Raw genomic sequence first — 24,925 nt, forward strand, 5'->3', positions numbered from 1 at the left:
CAAATCTAGCTGAGATGGCTCAACATATAGCGCTTTTAAAAACGGAAACTGAAATAACCAGAGAGAGCACAAGCTAGGCGGAAGTGAGTAGTCTTTGTCGATAGATCTCTATTTCAGTATTTTGTCGAAAGCGCTTTTTTTCACGAATTTATTTGACGATTTTTGATTGATATCACGAATTTATTTGCTTTACTAGAATTTATTTGTTTATGCAGGTTTTTCCATTGCAATTCACTTATTTCAATTTTTAATAGACTTAATTACAGAAAAAAAAAATTTAACCTTTTTAAAGAGATATCAGTTTTAGAAATTTTATCTTAGGATTTTATACTATAGCACATTTCTAATAGGTTTAACGAATTACATGTCATNTTTTTTTCACGTTTTCCAACTAAATTATCATTTTACAAATTAAGAAAAAATATTTTGAAATTCGATTAGAAATTTTATTTTATATAACGCTTAAAATGTGTTAATTAAACAGTTTATTGATGAAATTTTAAGTTTCAAATGTCTTTCTTAATGTTGAAAAACATGGACATCGCAGGTGACCAATTTTTGAGGGGGGGGGGAATTAAACTACATAGTTAAGATAATTCTCTAAATTTCACCCAGACGAAAAAATATTTATTCTATCTGTTAAGTACCTGCATAATATGATTCAAGCGCTTACAAGAAATACCACCTAGTTCCAGATCTTTCGTGATTAGCTCTTTAAATTTTTGTAAATTCAACAAAATTTTGAAAATTTCAATTTTTTATTGTCTACCACCCTATACAATATTTCGTAAATAGCGTTGTACTTGCCCGCCCTGTATTACTCATTTATTTGTTCCACGGCATGGGAACTCTGCTTAACACGTTCACGCCGGGAAAAGTGAAAATACTGGTAGAAGAACTGTTTCAATGTTAGATAATATTCGGGAGGAGTTAATCTATTCTCAACAATAACAATTCACTGTAAGGAAATTTATCACGGCGAAGAAGCAATTCAATATAAAAATTGCATCCGTTAAAAACAATTGGTAGTTATAGATTTTTATTATTCCCGGAAAAAAACTAAAAAGCGAAATTTATTGTTACCAGTTTTTACTTTGGTGCGCTGCCAATATGAGACAATCTAGCGTGACCCACCGGTGGGTCACCCCGGCGTGAACGAGTTAATCCATACAAAATTCGGATCGACCAAAAAGGAAGTAAGTAAGTTAATAACTACTTTTTAGTTTTAATACCAGCAATTTTGAAGTCATCCCATAGGAGTGCGGTAATTTTACAATAATGCTTTAATAATTATAGCGGCATTAAAACTGTAAGAAGCCTTTAATTTCTTTCTCTCATTTTGGAGTCGATATAAATTTTGCGTGGGTAACAATGACATCATTTCTAAAAGCTTCCAGCATGAATTTTCAGTTTGTGTCCACAATTTAGTAGTGAGTAGTGTTTGTCGATAGATCTCTATTTCAGTATTTTGTCGAAAGCGCTTTTTTTCACGAATTTATTTGACGATTTTTGATTGATATCAAGAATTTATTTGCTTTACTAGAATTTATTTGTTTATGCAGGTTTTTCCACTGCAATTCACTTATTTAAATTTTTAATAGACTTAATTATAGAAATTTTTTTTTAACCTTTTTAAAGAGATATCAGTTTTTGAAATTTTATCTTAGGATTTTACACTATAGCACATTTCTAATAGGTTTAACGAATTACGTGTCATTTATTTGAATTCAAATTTATTTTAATGACTTAGTATTTACTAAAAAGATGTAATTTAAAAAAAAAAAAAACAAATTATATGGGTTTGAATGATTGTTTTGAATTCTTAGAATTTTGTGCATTTGCAATGTAGATGTTGTTAGTAGCGAGGGAAGCGAGCTTGGTTTGCGAAGTTAACCGTGTAAGATTGCTTAGCAATTTTCGGGGGTTGGCGAGCGTTAGCGAGCAGTGGGCGCAGCCCACTAGTGTATATATATTGCAAATATTTATTACCCGAGAAAACTCGTGCGTAGCTAAATTTGTCGGTACATTTTGTTTTGTCACGTTTTTACTCGGCGGGAAGCAAGAAAAAATAAACATCTGCTGTGATTGGAAGTTTGCCAAGTTTTGTTTGGGAGCATTTCTGTTGGATTGTGGGACTGCACACGTGCTTTGTGCGATTGCATACAATGGTTGCTGAATTCACGTAGAAAAACGACATGTAAAAAATGGCGTATAATTTCACTAGTGTTTGGGAAGTATCACTTTGTGTTGTTCCTTCTTTTGAAAACTATAATGCAAAGACTAATATTTAATTTCTTTAATTTGCTCGAAAAACACAGGAGAGTAATCTGATGGTAAATTAAATATTTTTTACACATAAAAAGAAATTAAAATTTCAACCTAAAACCTGTGTATTATATTTTGTTTTTGTTCCTTATATTTATTAATTAAAAAACAAAATTTGTTAATTTTTTTCATTTTTTTTTCAAAAAAATTGATAGGGGAGGTCAAAGTTCAGGAAAAGCTACGTCAAATGCTCAGTAGACTAAGACATATTACACGAGCTTTTAAAGCATGATGTAACTATGCTTTCACTCTTGGCATACTATCAAGTTTTTCTTTATATTTTAGATGTAAATTTTGAATGCCCCTAAATGTTGTTTGCATTTTGTTTTCTGAATAAGAAGTTTTAAGGAGCATTCGGAGATAAATGTTGCTTTTATGGAAATTTCAATGTGTGTAACAGGAATTTCCTAAAAGCCAAAACGAAGATGCTATTAAACGGTTTGAAAGTCGTTTACAAAGTTGAGAAAGTTTCAAACACTCACCTATTAAAAGTCACAGCAGAGGGAAAAAATATTTTGTATCAATGTGTATCTGTATGTTATTTGCAATATTGTAAATGTTTTAGAACGCAGAACAAACACTGAAACCTGTCAAGACACTCTTCTAAGTTGATCTTTATTATACGGAACATAATTTATCTGTCTTGTATGTTGACCAATGAAAGGAGTTTATTATTTCCAAGAGTGTTATACAATACCATTTTAAGTCCTTTTGTTTGTTGACCGATTTAGGCTATTTTAGTACATTTTTATGCTATTATGATGAGCATTAGAAATTCACTAAGTATGTAAAAAAGCATTCAATGTTAGCCTAAGCACCTTAGCGAATTGATCATTTAAAGATACTATCGACACAGATGCCAACTTACTCCGGACAGCTGATAAATATTTTCGAATGGCAGTGTTTCAATGTAGGATTTTTTGGTTTAATAAATTCACTGTCCCCATGATAGACTCCATGACTACTTCAAGCTTCATCTTAAAATTTGCCATTACTCCTGAATCAAGTTATCGACATACCTCCTTTGCCCTATCCGTCACGACTCCCCGCTTAGTGTAGATATTCTTTAATTTATTAGGACATTGTTTTATTTTTATCGTCATTAACCCTAAATATAGCCCGCTTTGTAATTATTTTCAACCTTTTCGATTTTCGCTTTAATCGTTATTACCTCCTTATCGTCGACTGTTAATATGTATATAGCTCGTTGATTGCTTATTTTTATGTACTCGGATTCTCATTCTATACTCATTTCAACTTGATTCGCCAATTACCCATGGTCTCCTAAATCCTACGAATCAGTTTAGGCACCGAGCTCATGCAATCTTCGTGAATACAATTAGCCTGTCAAAAAGTAGCTAAATTTAACAGAAAATCTGCAAATTTTAATTTCTTCTCCTCAACCATTTTTTTTAAATATTTTGTCTACTCCGGAGCAGTTGGTCTCTCTGCTGATACTTCACTCTTATCTGCAAACAAAAAACTAAACTTTTGAGCAAGTGACTTCTTTCCTTTTACCTACATTATTTTCTCGAACAAAGTGCATGAACCTCATAGTCATCTACCATCAGCAAACTGAAGTTTTTAAGCAAGCTGCTTATTATATATCCAATTGTTCTAATTTCCTCGAGCAAAGTGCTTGAACCACTTATCCAGCCACCACATGGACAACTGATCCCACAGTGTTAAAACAAACTTTAAGACAAATTCATGACGGAGGGGACGTGGCCCAGGTGCCCAGTATCAGATCACTACTATGACAGTTAGACAGTGTTGAGACCATTAAGAAATAGCAAAGTTAAACCAAAAATTTGCAAATTTTAGTTTTTAGTTCTCTACCATTTGAACTAGAAATATACTAGAATTTGCCTCTAGAAAAGGAATTCCAAAAAAATAATAAAATTGGAAAGTTTTATTTTTTATTTAATGTTTACTGTGAATAATCCAAAGTAGTTTTGAGTACACTTCCACGATTTTAATTTCAAATTAGGTTGTGGTAAGTAAAATAGAGTAAAATATTATTACTTCCGCCTTTCTATTACATCTCTTATAGTCCGGATATCACTTGCTTTCTATCTTAGCCACATTTATAGCTACCATGAAAATGTCTTTTATCTAGTTATTCTATTATGTAAATTTTTCATCCCAAGTAAATTATTCTTTAGGCAAAACATATTTTATAGCGGGGATAAGCACTTCAGTGTAGGCGCCCCGAAAAATCATTTTAGTTCCAGCTCTAGTTCCTCTATTAAGATCTTCACATACGTTTGCATTTGCATGGAACAAAATAAAAATTTTAATATGTTGATACGTAGGGGAGATGAGGCTAGTGTAGATAGTTTTCACGTGCCAAAGAAACTAACTAATCATTATTTTGAACACATCCAGTATATTTTTTAATTATAAATTAAACAAACATTTTTATTTTAATTAATGCATAGGCCGGTGTGTGACTTTGCTACAGCGTTTGTAATAATGGATTTGATGGGGCTATATTGTGAAGGATTAGAAGCATCAACAAAAGCATGCACAAAATATGATGAATATTTTTAAGTTGAATGTTTGTTTAAATTAACTCATAGTGCCACTGCAAACTTTGAAAAAGCTGAAATAAAGTAAACACTAACAGATCAGACTCCACTAAATACTTGCATAATTCATCAGTTATAATCAATCATTTTAATTTGGCCCGGATAGCCTGGTTGGTAGGGCACTGGGCCCATATCCAAGAGTTCGTGGGTTCGATCCCTGCCGGCAGAATACATCCCCCCGTGTAGTATATGGCGACTGATGCGCGTTAAATCTTTCGAGTCGCAAAGTCCTCCATGTTTCCGTAACAAATCAATACCTCGGGTGGTATTGATCCAGAGTTTCCTTGTCTTCTGAATTGGTTCAAAATTACAAGGCTACGGAGTTGAACATTAGTAGTCGTAAACCCCAAAATTGGGTCAGGTGTTCAACGACGGATATAAAATATAAAATAAAATCTTTTTATTTGGATTTTATAATTTGCACTAATTTTAGAAATTGGAGATAAAAAAAATAAGCTTTTTGTTTCATTGTCTAATTATGAATTAAGGAAATTGTGAAAAATGAAAAGCTTCTTGTTAGAAATAAAAATGTGTGGTTCCTCAAAAGTAAACCTGTCAACGAATCACGTGATGGGGTAGCTGGTTTCTGAGTGTAATGCATCGTGAGCAGTCTACCTATATTCTAAGTCTACGGTACACAACATGCTTTTCAAGCCAAACATAGTACTTTTTGCACATAAAATCATTATAACTTTTGCATAGTTCTTTTATCTTGAACATTATATAACTTAATTCAAAGCTAAAAAATTATGTAGGATAAAATGATTCTTTTTTCTAGATAATAATGACAGATGTGTAGGTACGAATCAAACATTGTACTTTTTGTACATAAAATCATTATAATTTTTAAAATATTAATTCAGTTGTCTTGGAACTTGATTTCATTGAACTGAGAGAAATATCTTTGAGAGAAATAGCTCACCCGTTGCAAAAGGGTTAAACTGAGTTATAATCCAAGTAACCCATTTTATAATTGAATCTGTCTTAATTGGCAGAATTCGACAAGTAATTTCAATATAAAAAGTAATTGATATATTTTTTTTAAATAATGTATACCACACACTGAGTCAAAAATCTATATTAACGATGAAAAATATTACAGTGAAGGAGATAATTAAACAGAAAGCTCTATTTATGGAGACATAACTTAAAATTGAAGCAATGGATGAGCAAGAACCTGGATCATAAGTGTAGAGGACGCAGTGCTCGTTGATTAGAGAGCCAGACATCCTTTCTGTGTGTCTTTGCAAAAACTGACTGGCTCTCAGTCCACAATCTCTAAGAGCATGTTCATGCTGGCATAGGGTGAATTCTTTTAATGCACTGAAAAAAATAATTCTGTAAAATTTCACCAAAATTCAACACTTTTTATAAGACAATAATAATTTAGAATAATCATACAGATATTCTACCCCGGATTGGCACAAGCTCCAACATTGCTATCATTACTACTTTTCCCACCTGCTTGGGTTGGCCCCCATAGTGGATTTAACCATCACCTCCTGCCTCACTTTTCCATCTTTGTTGAGCGCTGAGAGACAGACTATTTGGCATAAATACAGTGGAAGAGTGGTGATTGTTGGCGACTGGAGATAGCATTCAGTTGAGATTGATCAAGTTGTGAAAATAATATCAAAAATAAGTAGGAATTAAAAAAACTGTTAAAAAAATCTAACTTACAAACTAAATTTTAAAAAAATCTGTTGCTTAAATATAGTAGTCTATCTTAAGGGCAACAATTAAGTAGCTAACTAAGGGTGGAATACAAAATAAGAATCACCCTTGGGAGAGAGTTGGTGGAAAGTGACATTTAATCTGAACTTCAGCATCATTTACATGTAGTGGCGTGGAAAATAAATTCAAATCAAATTTACAAAACAAATAATCATGCATTCAATCTTAAACTCGCGACCTCTTAGAACAAATTTTTCTTAAATACGCTGAAAGTAGGTAGCCCTGGATATTTTGTTCACGTGAGAGTTTTGACTTAGTGAGAATTTGTCTAGGCGATATATTTCAGCCACGAAAATATGTTCGGTGATGTTTTGGTCACCAGATTTTGTCGATTAATAAAATATAAAGAATCCCGCTGAAATGTGTCAACTTGTTACACATGCCAGGGCTTCGGCCATGCACTACGGACTTGTACTGCTCCTCCCACATGCCTGAAGTGTGCGGAAAGTCACCACTCCTTCGAGTGTCAGAAGAACAGAGATACACCTCCAAAATGCTGCAACTACGGCAAAAACCATACTGCACATTTCTCTGGGTGTGAAGCCTGCCCCAGTAGAAAGACTGCACGCTCTCCTACTACGAAATCCTCAGCTCATCGTCTTGTTTCCATAGTGAAAGAACTTCAAGAACTTTTGCAGAACGAAGAAGTTGTTGCTCTTCTTCAATCCATCCTACAGGAAAAGACCCCTGAAAACTGAAGTTCCTCCTTAACCCAATGACTGTTTTACTACCAGTTCCAGTTAAAAAAAACTCTTTAATTCTTAAACTTTCAATACATAATTAAACATGTAGCATAATTAAACACGTAGCATAATTAAACATGTGCCAGCTGAATGTAGAAATTTATTACGTATCAATTTCTGTAATATACTATTTAATGTCAATTCATGTATATATATACATTACAAATTATGTTTACATTTATATGTACGTCAACATGGGTTAATTTGATTCGAAACTCAAATGTTATATTTACTATTTTTATCTTCGTCAACTTATGTATATATCTCAAATATATGTCAATTCAGTTTCGATATTCAAATGTTTTATTACCCAAGCAAAGTGCTTGTAATTTTGTATTGGCTACCTCAACGACTGCCTAATTCAAATTGTTATCAATTTTTAAATTGTAAATTTCTAGATATTAATTCATTAAGCAAAGTGCTTGACTTTTTATTTTATAGCTACCCCAATGTTGCTAAATTCAAAATATTTTTACCTCAGTGTATTTAATTTCATGATGTATGGGATAGGGGACGCTGCCCGGCCCAGGTGCCCAGTTTTTTCTAAATAAAGGAAAGGAAGGTGTCAACTTGTTTTCCTTTACTTTGAAAAATAAAATCCAAGTCCTTAGGCACCGCAAAGTAAAAGATTGGAAACACAAGGTAGATTTTTGATTAAAGGTAGATATTTCTGATTTTCAAAATCTGTAAAATTTAAATTAGTAAATAATTTTAAAAAAAAACTCGTGAAAGCAGCAAGATATTTAAAATTTTAAGCCTTACCCCCCNAAATGGATTTAATTTTTTTTCTATTGTTGTTAACTTGATGAAAAAGTTTCTAACAGCGTGTAAAAGTATTTTGAAGAAATCGAAAAAAAAATGATGAAATAAGAGAATAAGATAAAAATTTAATTAAAAAAAGTCTTTGCTAGGTTTTCAATTGGTTCTTTGTAATTTTATCATAAAAAATTATTATGAACTACGTACCAGCAAACCGATTTCAAAGCTGAATCCTTATCTTCTTCTTTTTGTTCATGAGACAAAACAGCAATCGTTCGATATTTCTCTCCGCATTTTTTTGGATCAGTAGAGATGTTCTTGAAGCAAGGAGCATGGCTTAAGTAATCTAAGGAGTGAAATTCATATTTAACAATACACTTTAGTTTTATCAACTGTGGCACATATTTTGCATTTAATTTTAAAAAAAAACTTTATAAATTTTGTTTAAAGTTCTTAGAAATTTCAAGATACATTACAGTCTGTATTTTTTTCTTCAGAATTTTTTTATTCGAAATTACTACTCTTAAAACATAGTATAGTTCTTTTCAACAATGCAATACTAGAGGTCACAAATTGATATTTAAGCATGAGAAGGTAACTCTATCAAAATCTAACAAATTATCATTGAGCCAAGCTGTCTGAAAACATCAAAACCAATTTAGTTGATGGAAAAAAACTGAGAGGAGTTCTCAAAGTTTCACCAAGCAATCAAGCAAATTTTGATGTTTTCATTGTTCAACTACTCAGTTTTCTAGTTTTCAACCCAAACCAGACGTCAAGGAAACTTCTGGATCAAGCAATGGTTCCATCTAGTTTTCGTAGAAGAAGTTTTGATTGAACTATCCAACATTCGCTTTACGTGGAGTGGAAATCCACGAAAACTTCTCCAGGTTAACCAAACGGCAGAGAGATTCTAACCCATGATACACTGAAGATATTTTACGACAGTTCTGTGATCGGTGTGGTCAGCTGAATTCATATCGACCAAATATCACAGCGAGTCGAACCTGGGTCATCTCATTGGAAGGCGAGTGCTCTTCCCAACGCCTCCTATAACTGAAAGCCTCCACACGGTTCATTTAAGGTAGTCCGATCAGACCACTGTGAAGGATATCCACTTTCCGAACGAGTTACTTAATACAAAATCTAGTTAAAATTAGAAAGTGGTAGCAAATATATGACTAAAAATTTGTTTTATTTATGAATATTATTGGTTTGCCTTATTCACTTGTCAACCACTACAGATTCAATTCTCAAATATATATGATGAATTTCTCTGAATTACTTTTATAGAAGGTTTTGGGTTCATACGCACAACTGATTTACTTTTTAAATAGTCTGCGCGGACTACTTATAAAAGACCGTGTGGAGGCTTTTTGATGTAGGAGGTGATGCTCTTCCTCTTTGTCAAAAATGAAGCAAACATAATAAAAACTGCTTCCAAGGCTTTTTTTTCCTTTTGAAGAGGAAACGTGTTGCTCCCGATTTTACAGTTAATGATACAGTCTGCTGTATTGGTAGTTGTAATTGTGCCAGGTATAGATGTACAGATTTTGTTTTTATGTTTTAATAAAATAGTATTTGCCATCTATGCTCATTTCCATGATACTTTATCTATGAGCTTCCCGTTATGTAGAAGATTTAGTTTAGATTTTTCACTTTCGGAACATAAATATGAATTTTTCATTCTTTTATAGAGAGAACACCCAGAAGAATAAAGATAATTCAGCTTTTTCTTATCTTATAAGAAATTGGCACCGAAATTTAATACTAATAATTGAACGTATTTCAATTGCTTTTTTCAATCCTTGCTTAAACATTTATTTATGGTTTCCTATGACTAAAGCTTCTTTTACTGCATTTTTGACAAGAATCTCAAATAAAAGTATATTATTGGCAGCCATAATGGAACACGAAGTATGTGTAAAAATTTATGAATTTTGCTCCGATGATAATTTAAACATACGAATTTCCAAAAAAATTGTGAATCGATTTTCATACATATTTTTCTTTAATGTAAAGCAAAATTATACCTTGCAATGTGGAGATATAATTTTTCCAATTTTTTTGAAACGTTTCTCACAAAACCTTTGTGCTCGAGGAATTTTTTTAAAAAAAATGTCTTAAAAAATAAGAAAGAAAAAACGAAAACAAAATCAAATTTTCAAAGTTTACAAGAAACAACTAAGTAGTTAAACACTTACTATATAGTACCTGGAGGGCGTAAAATAAAGTAGTTACTAAACCTTGGTTACTAAACCTTGTTACTAAACCAAGTACTAAACATTAAGGTGGTTTAAACCTGGAGAGGTTGAGATGCTCCTTTCGAGTACGAAGAGTTAGTTTTTGAATGTCACGATTACAATTAAAAATGATTTTCTCTTCAAAAATCAAAGGACATCGAATACAAATATCCGCCGTAAAGTTGATTAACGAATTTTTGTTATTTGCATTTCGTTACAATTGAAGACTAGGTTGAACATCTGTACTTTACATTGGAATTATGCATATTTCACACTTTTTAAATAAAACTAGCAATCTTAATCCACTGAGGTCGGTCAAAATGACAACTTAGATAAGAAACAACATTTCCAAAGCACGCAACACACTTTAGTTGATGAACAATTATTTGATAAATTCTCAGGGCGTTGGATTATTTCCTTATACTCAGATAGATAACGCGTAGTTTGAACATTTATTCCAATAAACATCTTCATGTATCCGTCGTTAGTCTTCATATAATCTAGAATTTCTAATTCACTATTCCAAAGTGACTTATGATCTGTCATATTTTGGCGATTGAATACGTATTGGCGATTATGCAGCACAGAATCTGGCACGCATTTCAAAATGACTAACGATACTTATCATAAATCTTTCTAAGGCAAGTTTGGATATATTGAGATTATTTCCCCAAACAATGTGGGCTCCCCTCTTGGCTTTAATGCATTCTAAATCGGATATATTATCACGCGGGTATAGTACGTGACGGTGATATATTCAACAAAGTACTAAAACTAGTTTGGGTAACTGATAGTTATAAATTTAAAACTTATATTTTACAAAGCAATTTCGTTTAGGTAAATGTGTTTTTGAACATTTCTGTAACAATTTCAAATAAAATCTCAATATTTCATAAAATCAGCGATTATTGAATCTCACATTACACCTTTTATTAAAAATAAATTTAGTTTAATTGAAAAAATAGTGATTATCAAATAATTTATTGCAAAATTCGTAATTAATACAGTTTTTTTATAAAAGAAAATGCTGAGAAAAATGCTTTTGTAGAACCACCGCAACTAATATAATGGTAAATGCAGCAAAAGATCTCTTACATCTTAGGAAAAAAGCAGTAGCTAATATTAAACTGTAATTCCTTGCTACTTTGCGAACTGAGTTAAATATACAGTTCCCGATATATCACATCAAAACACTTGTTATATAATACCTTTGTTATTTTTAAAAAAAATATAGCTTTAATAGCTCAATAGAATGATTTCAAAAATAGTTTTATATTTACTTATATTATTATTAACTAATGTTATTATTAACTATTATAACGAAACTTATTAACCCACTACTAACGCCGATGCGTTAGCGCAACATTTGTGGTGATGCTAAAGTATTATTATTATCATTATTATTAGTTTTTTTTTTTTTTTTTTTTTTTTTTTTTTTTTTTTTTTTTTTTTTTTTNAAAAAGGAATTTGGGATACGCCACAGCAATTCCCACAATCTGCTACGGAATTTTTATAATTTCAGAAGGAAAAAAAAAAGATCTGGCTTGCTATAATTCTATAGAACAAAATGAAAATAAATTTCATCGCTACATATAAGTATTATAAACAGATATATTAGATGTCTGATAGAAAAAAAGGTCAGCTATAAAGTCATGATAAATGCTTTGTAAGAATTATATTTGTTTTACAGAATATGGGAGAAGTATGGCAGTATCAATTTTTTCCGAGTAGGGTTTTCCCACGTGGTGGTGAAATAGCAATTGGGTACTTGTACTTCAAGAAGAAGAACAGGAATACCCGCACATGTGATCCATGCGCTAGCTGATAGCTTATAAGCAAAATGGCGTGTTAAAGTTGAGCTAAGTTTCTCCGTAAAAGTTAGAATGTTAATTAGCGTGAAGTTAATTCCATACAGCGCCGTATTGCGCTCGAATTTGTGGAAATATAGTTCTAAGTCTTTTACTAAACTTAGATTTATGTACTTGTGTATTTTATTGTAACCGTGATTTATTTTGTTTTTGTGTGCCTGGCAACTCCAACGCAGAATTGATTTGTTTATGTTCTACAGTTCTTTGTGACTGTTTTTGTGTTTCGTAAGAAATATATAGTAAAAGAATGGAAATCTTTGTGAAAAAATATAGACTGCGTCAATTAAGAAAATTGATACTTGATCGGTTTGTCTAACTAGTCTAGAATCATGCGATACTCCAATTTGTTACAGTTAAGCCTTTTTAAAAGTTGGCAAAATTAAACGAAATCTGCAAGTTCTCGTATGTGGTTCTCTACCGTTTTATAAAATATTTTGTCGAATCCTGAGCAGTGCAGATGCTGTACCCCCTTTTTCTTCTTGAAGGAACTTTTCATCAGAAAATTATGTATTTATGACCCATCGGTGAGTTTGAACTATTACAAATTCATACATTAGAAAAACTGAAACTAATATGTTCTTTAATTTTTTTAATATGTGATATTTTTTTCTTGTTAAATAAAAATGGACGGTAAAATAAATATTATGTCTGTGAAAGAATTTTTTGATGGCTATTTTTATTTTAAAAATGACATCTCACACTTACACACTTAAAAATTCTTCTGATGTAAGTATAATTAAAAATCAAAAATATTTTTAAAAAAACATTATAATGAAATACTTAGAAATAGAAAATAAACATTAAATCATAGTTAACAAAATTGAAATTATACTGATAAAAAATGCATTGGGCATAACGTAGCAAAGAAATCATGTAAATAATGTTGTCTTATCTCTTTATTTCTTAGAAACTAAAAAAGTTGTCTGTATATGATTAAAATATGTGGTCTTAACCATCACTTCCTACATCAAAAAGCCTCCACACGGTCTTTTATAAGTACTCCGCGCAGATTGTTTAAAAAGTGAAGCAGTTGTGCGCATGAACCCAAAACCTTTTATAAAAGTAATTGAGAGAAATTTATCTTATATATTTGAGAATTGAATTTGTAGTAGCTGACAAATGAATAAGACAAACCAATAATATTCATAAATAAAATAAATTTTTAGTCATATATTTGCTATCACTTTCTTATTTTAACTATATTCCGTATTAAATGACTCGTTCGGTTAGTGGATATCCTTCACAGTGGTCAGATCCAGATCGGACTACACGCCGGGGTGACCCACCGGCAGGGGTGAAAGTAAAACCATTTCAGTTATAGCTAGTTTTGGTGAGGAGTTTACTTACTCTTTTTTTTAAATTTTTCAACAATATCTACTTTATCTTGGAAAAGAAGCAGTTTTATATATATGCCAGAATTATAAAAGAAATCTTGATAGTTACAGATATTTCATTTTTTTCGAAAAAAATGCTGGAATGNATAGTAAATTATTAGAAAAGTACTAGTTTAAGTAACCGAATGAGGGATATAAAACAATTTATAGTAAATTATTGAAAAAGTACTAGTTTAAATTACCCAATAAGAGATATAGAAAAAATTATAGTAAACTATTAGAAAAGTACTAATTTAAACAACCGAATTCGAGATATGAAACAAAATATAATAAATTATTAGAAAAGTACTAATTCAAGCAACCGAATGCGAGGTATGAAACAAATTATAATAAATTAGAAAAATACTAGTTCAAATAACCAAATGAGAGATATAAAACAAATTACAATTATATTATTGAGAATAGATTAACTCCTCCCGAATATTATCTAATATTGAAATAGTTCTTATACCAGTATTTTCTATTTTTCCGTACCAGTATTTTCCCTTTTCCCGGCGTGAATGAGTTAAAGTGCTGTTATATGTATTTGTTCATGCGTCAAATTGACGCGTGTTCGTTAAGATAGGTATATAAGTAACGTCCGCAAACTTAGTGTTAAGCATGCACTGTGTGTCTACTTCATATCCCATCATAAATTTTTATAATATTAATATATTATAAGCAGAACTATCATGTTATTTGCAAAATAGATTCTAATGTAAAGCACTTGAGCTACCACTTTTTCTTTTTTTTAGGAAGAAACAGTCGTTTTTAAAGGAGATATATGCACAAGTGTGCTAATAAAATTATAGTTTTTTTATGCAGAAGGAAATATAAAGCAAGTTTATTTTAAATCTTAAAAGATTCTCAAAATAAAAATGCTCCATAGCTTTTTAAAGAGCAAAGCATACTTTTATTTTAAACATAATCCAAAAACTAACTTGTTCTACAACGTGTGTTTTTGTTTATTATCATATATCAAATAAGTAATAAATTTTTAAAAAAATATGCAGCAGTGCTTAATTATATTAAACACTAGAAGTTTGAAGAAAAAAGATATTCGAGAACAAAATAAAAAAATGCTTCGTAAAAACTCTCCAATTTCTCAGATTTTGCGTCAAAGAAATTATTTTAAAACTCTAATGAGCTATATTATGTTTTAAAAATTCATAAGACTAAAGATTTTGTTTACGCTTACAAAATATAAGAATTTTTGAAAGAAATACATTATAAGTAATTACAGCTTATAAAATATCCTTTTTTAAGTTCTGAAACAGTTTTCTTTGGTGTTTATTTTCACTTTTTAACCTTTTAATATTAAAACAGATAAATTAGAACTATTTATTACTTTTTTTAATTTGTTAGTTCTTATATTACATATTATGCTCAAAATAAAATGAAATATTTACTTCAGAACTTGAATTCATCGAAGATTATACTTAATTATCACAATTATAAAAAAAACTCATTGGTAGCAACAAATTCTTTTAGCAGAATGGATTTTTTGAGTTTTTTTTTAACTGCTTAGGACTCAGAAGTGTTCCTGGGATGCTGGAAATGAGTTGAATCTCGGCATTTGGCGAGAAGCGCCACTAACCGATTCATCTAAACTTAATGATCATGATATAGGCAGTCATAAAATAAGAACTGGTAATAAATTGAGTAGAGAAATAGGAGAAAATCTCCTTGGGCAAGAAAGAAATCACATAAAATATAGTAAATAATGACAAGCACAATAGTTATTTTGTAAAATAAAATAACATTGCAAATAAAAGTAATCATAAAATAATTAGTGAAATATATACTAGAAATGAAATTATTAATACTAAAAGGAATGTTCAATTATTTACAAGGGTATGTACAAGTTAGGTTTTTCTCTGTTAACATAGTTACCCGGCTGTCCCGGTATTACCGCTCGTGCCGGATTGCTCACTATTCCAAATTTTAAGCAGATCTGTGGCTCGCCTGAATCGAACCCTGCTAAAGGGTTGCTCCTTCTCGTTAAGGCATTAGGGTTGCGACTGTTCTTCTTTTCCAGTGGCGTCATCTATGGCCAAGAATTCGACTTTTGAAACACCCATACGTCACATCCATTTTTTAAGGTGAACCCATTCATACATCCATTCATTCGACCACGAACCGTAACTATGACCTGAACCAGAGAACGATCTATATCCATTAGAGTACCCCCAGATTTTTTATGGGAACATGGAGGACTTTAAGACTCAACAGATTTAGCGTGCAACAGTATCTCCTTTTACTACACAGGGAGTTTTTGGCCGGCTGGATTCGAACTCCGGTTCTCACGAACTTGAGTGCATCGCAACAACCAGGCTATCCTGGCCCAACGGTTTTCAAGAATATTGGATTATGAGTTAGAAGATTGGTCTCATTGATCCGCAAAGGGTTAACAACAAGATTACAATATTCAGCTACTGAAGCGAGCTCACGTCTGAGTAGATGAGACTCAGCCCTAATCTCATTTTGCATAGAATTGTTGTTGTTCTTACACTCCTTTCCAATACTAGCAAGTCTGCTATGGGAAACCAAAGATAATTTTTAAGGTTGATAGTGCGTTTCTTGTTTTTCAGTGGCGTCATCTATGGTCAAGAATACAACTTTAAGCACGCACGCATCATAGTAGTTTTACAGGGAGGACCCATTTATATTCCATATATTCATCCACAGCTCATAATTTTGATCTGAACCAGAGAACGGTCAATTTCCAATTCAGTAAGTCCAAGTAGAAGCCTCATTTGTTATGAGAACTTGATGGACTTTGTGACCTCGACTGATTTACCATGCATCAGCCACCATTTATAAACGGTATTCTTCAGCCGGCGGGATACGAACCAATGATCATACGAATAAAAGTCCAACGTCCTATCAACTAGGCCAGTGTTTCCTAAACTTATGACTTTTGTGTACCCTTTCTAACTTTTTCGTCACGCTGTGTACCACTAATAAAGAATGAATGTATTTTTTAGAATAAGAAAATTGCACAAAAGTTAAAAATCACAACTGGCTGTTGGCACCACTAATTATTAACTGTTAACTCAGCAAAAAATAGCCAATAGAAAAATACGTAATGGTAAATTTTCATGGCTAGCCTTGTTTTTTAAAAAAAACATTTTGAAATTTTCGTTTGTTGCAAGATATTTCGCATAAGAACGCGTATCCCCGCTAAATTGTTCCCGTACCCCTGGGGGTACGCGCACCACAATTTGAGAAACACTGAACTAGGCTATCCCGGCCCCGTATAGCATTGTCTATCTCTAACTCAATGGCACATTAAGGAATTTTTATCGCAGTTTCGTCTTTGAGGATTTTTCAGTTTTGGGCCATTGTTATTTCCATCGGGAACAACCTAAAGATTATTATAGATCCATTTGTTTCATTATTAACACAAATGATTGGCTAGTTTTACATATTCTTTGAAATATAAGAACAGGTAAAGGTAGCGAGTATTCCTTTGCAGTCTGTAAAACAATGAACGTCAAAAAGTAATTATAAAGAGAGTCGCTACTTGGTAAAGAAATATCTGTTATTGGCTATCAATTATAGGAAATGTGTTTCATCGTAAATCAAATTTATCTAGTGAAAGAGAATGATTAAGTATGAAATAATTCTGAGAAAAATTAAACTTAAAGGTTGGAGCCGCGGTGGCTCAGGGTATAGAGGGCTCGCCTCTCAATGAGGTGACCCCGATTCAAATCCCAGGTAGATACGAATTCTGCTCCCGGCTTCACCGTAAATGTCCTCAGTGGTAAATGGATCATGGATCAGAATCCCCTTAACCATGGAAAGATTTTGCGTTCTTCCTCTCCATATAACGCAAATACGAGTTAGTTCAATCAAAAGTCCACCACGAAGACTAGTTTGTCCCAATGCTTGTTCCAGGAATTCCCTTGTCTCTTGGGTTGGGTCACAATTACAAGTCTGCGGAATTGAACATTGATAGTCGTAAACTTTAAATTGGATGGGCTGTTCAACGTCGGTAATGATGTAAAATAAAAATTAATTTATATAAAACCTTTTAATATATTGTAGTTTTTATGCCTATGTGCTGGCTTTTTTACGCAGAGAAAAGCTATGTTCATAACTTAATTTCTGACCATTTTTATCTATATAAAAAAGAAGTTACCGGCTTCGTCAGGAAAGGATTAAAAGAGGAAATACGCAATGCCTATAATGGCCTGACAATGACGTCTTATTATCTTTTTTATTTAAGCTTTGTTTATCTGAGTTCCTAGCCCGAAGGGCTATCTACTCATTCATCGAATTTGAAATGATCCACTGCAATGCATAGAAATGATAATCAGGGCTTAAAGTCTATATATATTGGGGCGGAAAAGAGTGAAAACTGGTAACAAATAAATTAAATTTATAGCTTTTTTTCGGGAATAATAAAAGATCCATTACTGCCAAAAAAAAAATTTTAACGGATACAATACTATATTGAATTGCTTCTTCCCCGAGAAAAAATTCACCCTTCGGGATCTGATCCCTGTAACTTAAGTGTAGAGAGAAACCCGGCAAGAGTGGTAATTACCAGGACGGCCGGGTCTCTACTTTAACAGAGCCACACTTACTTACACATATACACACATCCTCACATTCCTTTAACTCGTCCCCCCTTTGTAATTGTATGTCCCAAACGTTAAATACTGTAAATATTCATTAGTGTTTATTTTCTCATTGTACTTTAATTTTACATTTTTTCATGTACTTTTTTATAACTTGTAGTTTTGTTATTACCTAATAATGGCAAAGTGACATTTTTTTCTCTCTCACGAACTCCATTTTGCGCCCCAAACTTCATTTTTGACATGTATGTTTCTTAGTCTAATTTCAGGATGAATGGGAAAAGGGCCGTAAGGCCTCAGACGCCCAGTTCCACTACAACGCACGAACGATCGAGAAAAAATTCAAGCAACTCCACTGCCTGCTTACCTCAATGCTCAACCAAAACAGTGCTAAAATTTCAGATGAATGGGATAGGGGCCGCATGAAATCAAAACACTGGGACTTAGGACTAGAAAAAATTCACTCTCTTTTCAGGTTCTATTGAACCATCACTACAACATTTCTACGCATGTACCCCTCTAGGGTTAATACAAGATAGATGGGAAAAGGGCCAGCTCTTATGAAACGAACGAGAAAAAATTAATAGCAATGAATTGTTTATTGTAAAGAATGGATTTACTCCCCCTGAAAATTATATATTATGGAAATAATTCTACTACCAGTTTTTTCTCTTTTCCGTATCGCTTTCAGGCCTGATGATAAAATATATTTGCAAAACAACTTCCTAGTTAAAATGTTAATACTAATAGTTAAAATATCCTCACATTGATTAAAACTATTTTATTCAGTGTAAATTTTACAGGAAAAGATATCTTACAAATTCAAAAACTGTTCGGAGTTTTAAAAAATATGCAGTTAGACCAAAATTTATTTCTTTGTATAACATTTATACTCTGTACGTATATTAGCAAAAATGTCAGTGAATATCTTTAAAGTTATCCTCATACAAAATAAAATTGCAGTCAAAGATTTGCAAGTGCGGATCAGGCACGTAGTTTTCTTTAAAGTATACAATATTTCATTTACGAAATTAAAAAAGCGAGTCTTTTTTAAAAGAAATATTTTAAATTATACGAATTTTGCGTTACTTAAAAATACAGATAATCCTCGAAAAAAGGTTATTTTCTAGTCATTTTATTCTCAGCTAATAATGCGAAAAAGAGAGTAAATTAAGTATATAGAGATGAATAAAATGAAAAAAATTTTTATCGCCTAAATATTTCTCTTTTAATCCGAGAATTTCTCTCGAATTACAAACTCACAAATAATAAAAAATATCGTATTTTCAAGATAAAAACAGGTTATTGGGTTACTTCTGAATACTTTAACTCTTAAAAATTAGAAATTCTTCTATTTCCAACGCAATCTAATACTAATTTTTTATAAGAATTAAAATAGAGTTTTATAATTTCAGCCTATTTATCGGTTGTTTTATTACCGTTTCAACTTTAAATTTGCACTTATTCTACTCAAACTTTATAACAAATTACAAGGTAGTACTGATTTTATAGTTCTGATATATTTTTGCTCTATCGAAGTAACTGAATAAGACACTTTTATGTGAAAAGATAATTTTGTAGTGTTTATCCTTTTGTATATTCTTTTTTTTTTCCGGAGAAGAGTTTTAATGCGGAAAATTTTCCTTTTATCGTGTTTGCTTCAAAATTTTTTTAGCTTAACTTACATTTTCTAAACGTTTAGATTAACTACTTAAATCTTGTTGTTGTACATACGAAAACGATGCACAGTTATCTTTTGTTATGAAGTAAAAGAATAACGGATAAACTAAACTATCTGAAGGAACGGATGTTTCAAATACTAACTGTCAGTTGTGTTAAATTTTACGACTGTTTTATCATTCTAGTTTTTATGTTACGGTTATAAAGATATTTGTTATCTAGAAAAGACTTTTTAATTGAAGCTTTGTGTTTATGCTTTAATTGAAGCTTTGTGTATTTATAATTTTTTTTAAACTTGTAGCACAGTTTGAACTTAGTTAAAGGGCACTTCAATATAGTTATTATTTTTCTACAAATGTTATAAACCCGTGATTTATGAATGCTTTAACTTGTAAAACTTGCATCGCGTATGTAATNCATACCTGCCAACTTTTAATCCCTTCCATTATTACTTTTCCCAGTGGTATTAAAATGGAATTAAAACTTCAATTTTAAGCAAACAAATACGTTGTATTTGAAAAAAATTAAGTTGACAACCATGATAGTAACGCATATTAATATCTAAGCTTAATTTTTGTAAGAATAGTGGTGATCAAAATCATTTAAAAATTAAATTTATGAAAGAAAAAATAGTATATATTTACTACCACTTTAAATATGAAAATAAAATCTGCTGCAAAATCCGGGAGAGTTGGCAGGTATGTGAAATACATTTATAATCATTATATCAATTTGTTATAACTGAGACTTAAATATGTTAAGTAATGTATTCGTATTTTTTACAAGAGTTAAAAAAACTGAGATTCATGCTATGCAATTTATTTATTTATTTTATAATATTGTGAGAGTCATATATGTTAACTATAATCAGATGTAGAGATGCCAATTACGGATAACTATTTTCCAGTGGTAGTGTACTAATGTATTATTCTTGGTACAGTAAACTCGATTAACAGGGTTTTTAGTCACCACTACCTTTAAATAAATCAAGAACTTACTTAACTCCTTGGGGACGGGTCATTCAGAAAAGTATTCGTACAAAATCAGAATCAAGTTGTAATTAAATAAAAAACGGTAACTTAAATGTAGTCGTTGCTAATTTGACAGACTTACTTTGCTTTCACCTTAATTATTATTAGTTTAATCATATATATAATCAATGTTAATTCAAAGTATAACTAGATAGTTTTATTTCGAACAAAGTAATGGTGAATTAAATAAATCAAACAATTATAACTCCGCCCACAAATAANGATGTTTCAAATACTAACTGTCAGTTGTGTTAAATTTTACGACTGTTTTATCATTCTAGTTTTTATGTTACGGTTATAAAGATATTTGTTATCTAGAAAAGACTTTTTAATTGAAGCTTTGTGTATTTATAATTTTTTTTAAACTTATAGCACAGTTTGAACTTAGTTAAAGGGCACTTCAATATAGTTATTATTTTTCTACAAATGTTATAAACCCGTGATTTATGAATGCTTTAACTTGTAAAACTTGCATCGCGTATGTAATGAAATACATTTATAATCATTACAAATGTGTTATAACTGAGACTCAAATATGTTAAGTATTTTTTACAAGAGTTCAAAAAACCGAGATTCATGCTATGTAATTTATTTATTTATTTTATAACATTGTAAAAGTCATATATATTAACTATAATCAGATGCAGAGATGCCAACTACCTGCGAACTACGGATAACTATTTTCCAGTGGTAGTGTTCTAATGTATTATTCTTGGTACAGTAAACTCGATTAACAGGGTTTTTAGTCACCACTACCTTTAAATAAATCAAGAACTTACTTAACTCCTTGGGGACGGGTCATTCAGAAAAGTATTCGTACAAAATCAGAATCAAGTTGTAATTAAATAAAAAACGGTAACTTAAATGTAGTCGTTGCTAATTTGACAGACTTACTTTGCTTTCACCTTAATTATTATTAGTTTAATCATATATATAATCAATGTTAATTCAAAGTATAACTAGATAGTTTTATTTCGAACAAAGTAATGGTGAATTAAATAAATCAAACAATTATAACTCCACCCACAAATTAACTTTCTAAAGAAATACTTTGATTACCAGTTTTATCTTTTTACCCTGATTGATACGGTTTTATGCTGGCACGTATTTGGGACAGTCGGCGCGAAAGGTACACTTTTTTGTTAATAAAGTTTTTTACGATCTTAACCTTATTGATTATGAATGCTTCCCATTTTTTGTAAATATTTTTCCTTCGAGTAATTTTCGTTTCCCTACTTGTATGTTAGTCTTGAACTTTTCTATACATAAAATTATTTGTTACTTATTACCATGGCAAAGTGCCATTCTTTTTTCTCTACTTTAACATGTGCTACTATTTGTTGCATTTTATGTAACCTGTCTATTGTTTTGCTTATGTTCTAATTACAGAATGAATGGGAAAAGGACCATTAGTGGCCTCAGGAGCCCAGCTAGACCAAATAGACCAGACCTAAATGTCTTGCTGAGCCTTTTAAAAAATTAGAGAAATTAACCTTAAATCTAGGTATTTTAGTTTATAATTCTCTATCGTTTCTTTAAATATTTCGTTGAATCCGGAGCAGTTGGAATCTCTATATGTGTCATGAAATGTTTTCAAATCTCTTACATGCAGTTAATAACTCTTACAAGGGCTAAAGAAAAAAAATATGGAAACACTTCTGTACTAACTCTAAGTAAACAATGTTTATTTTAGTAGGAAATTTTACATGACAAAACAGTTGACGCTATTTGAAAGATAAAACTTGAGCCTACTTGGAAATGGTGTCATTTTTGCTTATGCAAAATTTAGTTCGACCGAAATGAAGAGAAGTAGTTAATAATTTCCTTTAAGCATCACTATCAGCAATTTTAAAACCAATGATTTCGACTCAATCAATTTGAAATCAATCATAGGAAGTAAAAAAAACCTTTTCAATTCTGGTTCTCAATTTCGTCGAAGCCAAATTTTGCATTTGAAAAAAAGGAAACAATTTATAAAAGCTTCCAGAATGATTTTTCATATTGTGTTCAGTAAAACTTTCCCAAACATTTGCTGCTAAAAGATTATTTACACAGAATTGGTTTTCATATATTTTGTCCAACCTTTTTATTTTATAATATAATTTTAGAGAAAAAAAAATCAAATTTTAATAAATCGCAAAATTTTAATTTGAGAACCAATCAACGTTTTAAATAGACATGAGAACTTTTAATCCAATACTCAAATTTACACGCTTTCCTAAGAACCCAAAACTTCTCGTCTAAAACATTTATTTCTTAGAAGTATATACAATTAAAAAGTAAAATGATATAGTATTATATTTGTAAAGTATATACAGTTAAAAAGTTAATAATAAAAAAAATATTTGAAAAAAAGTTATATTGTAAGTTAATTAGAATTTAAAAAAGCTTTTGTTTTTACAAATGAAACTCATTCTGAATTAGTTTTGTTGTGCATCATCTATCTATATTATATAAAACACTAATACGTACGTATGTATCAATAAAACCGATGATATTTCTTTTCTCGCGTAGGCAACAGTTTTCATTTTTAATTGATAGGATTCGGTGCGCAAGAGCACGTAGCATCATATGGCTAATCTATATTATATAAAACGCTAATACGTTTTAATTTGTAGGCTTCGGCGCGCAAGAGCACAGAGTGAGCATCATATGTCTAATCGGGTGAATTCTCACCGAATTATCTAAACAATTCTCACAAAATTATCTTCATCTATTTACATCCGGCGTTCAGTACTATTTTATATTGTTTTACAACACATGGTTTTAGCCCTCTGGTGGGAAAAACTTTAAAACAAAACTTACAGCAGTTACTTTTCTCAACAACTGAAATTTAGAATAGTGTGATTAAGAAAAATATGCGAACTGTTTGCAATTTCAAATTAATATTGAAATGCACAAGTTTAGAATTTTCTACAGTGAAAATTTTTCGGAACTTTAGTGTTCAAAAAAGTATACAAAAACTAGACGTTAAGAACGTATCCAATGAGCAAGCGAAGCGAGCATCGGATTGCTTAGCAATCCGATATGAACTGCGAAAACAGTTCTGGGGGTTGGCGAGCGCCAGTGAGCAGGGGACGAAGCCTCCTAGTTATATATATTTACGCATAAAATAAGAGTGAAAAGACAGTAAGAGTTAGTTTAATTGTAAAACCCAAGAGCCTCACTATTAAGTAAAATTTTCTCACACTCAAAAATAATTTTTTTTCGCTTACCACTATTAAAATAAATTAAAAGTTTAAAAATCTTACTAATTAATGATTTTACTTTGAGGAAGCTCATCAAAGAGCAAAATTTAAAAGATGCGGCCCATGTAGGCTTGCAGCGATAACAAAAGAGCAACGACGGTATACCAGAAGGAATTGACTTTCATATGATACTTAGAATTATTGATATGTAACAGTAATGAACCCGAATTACTTATTTTGATGAATATACAAAAAAATGACTTAAATTTCGTTACTACTGGAAAATATATTTTTTCAAAGCGGAGCAATTTGGCCTGGCCGATCATATTTAAGCAAAGTGGTTCATAGTTACAAATCAAAGATCTTAAAGTAAAAAGATTCGGCAAGCAAGTAACAAAATCAACCCTTTCTTAATAACAGTCAATAATTTATACTTTCAGGAAGGAATAGTTATCAATCGAGGTAACCAGATTATTTAAACTATTATTGAACGGAATTCTAATAGTTTCATCTGTTTAATTCTAAATAAAACAAAAATCATATTATTACACTTTGAATGAACATTTATATGACGTGTGATCAGATAAACATTAAAGTAAAATAAGTCTATCAAATTAACGATGTTAATATTTTAGCTACCACTCTTTTTTTGCTGCTTTATTTTTTTCAAAAACATTTATGAATCACTTGTCTAGAAGAGATTGAGTCATTTATTTTTTACAAAACCAGATAGTGCAAGGTATAATTAATGAAATTTTTCAGCACCAGAAGCTAAAAGAGACAGATATAATAAATCGACTTTGG

General features: G+C 31.1%; 1 protein-coding gene across 1 annotated transcript in view; it reads right to left on the reverse strand.

The window, feature by feature from the left end:
- Positions 1 to 5,978: 5,978 nt before the first annotated feature.
- LOC107438316 (uncharacterized) overlaps positions 5,979 to 24,925 on the reverse strand; it is a 100,571-nt gene continuing 81,624 nt past the window's right edge. The window contains exons 4-5 of the mRNA XM_071184922.1: positions 8,360 to 8,498; positions 5,979 to 6,239 (exon numbers count right to left, since the gene is read on the reverse strand). Coding sequence (XP_071041023.1) covers positions 5,984 to 6,239; positions 8,360 to 8,498 — 395 coding nt within the window. The 3' untranslated portion in view covers positions 5,979 to 5,983. The remainder of the gene's footprint in view (positions 6,240 to 8,359; positions 8,499 to 24,925) is intronic.

This window comes from Parasteatoda tepidariorum, chromosome 9 (genome assembly GCF_043381705.1).
Source record: "Parasteatoda tepidariorum isolate YZ-2023 chromosome 9, CAS_Ptep_4.0, whole genome shotgun sequence".
Lineage (NCBI taxonomy): Eukaryota > Metazoa > Arthropoda > Arachnida > Araneae > Theridiidae > Parasteatoda > Parasteatoda tepidariorum.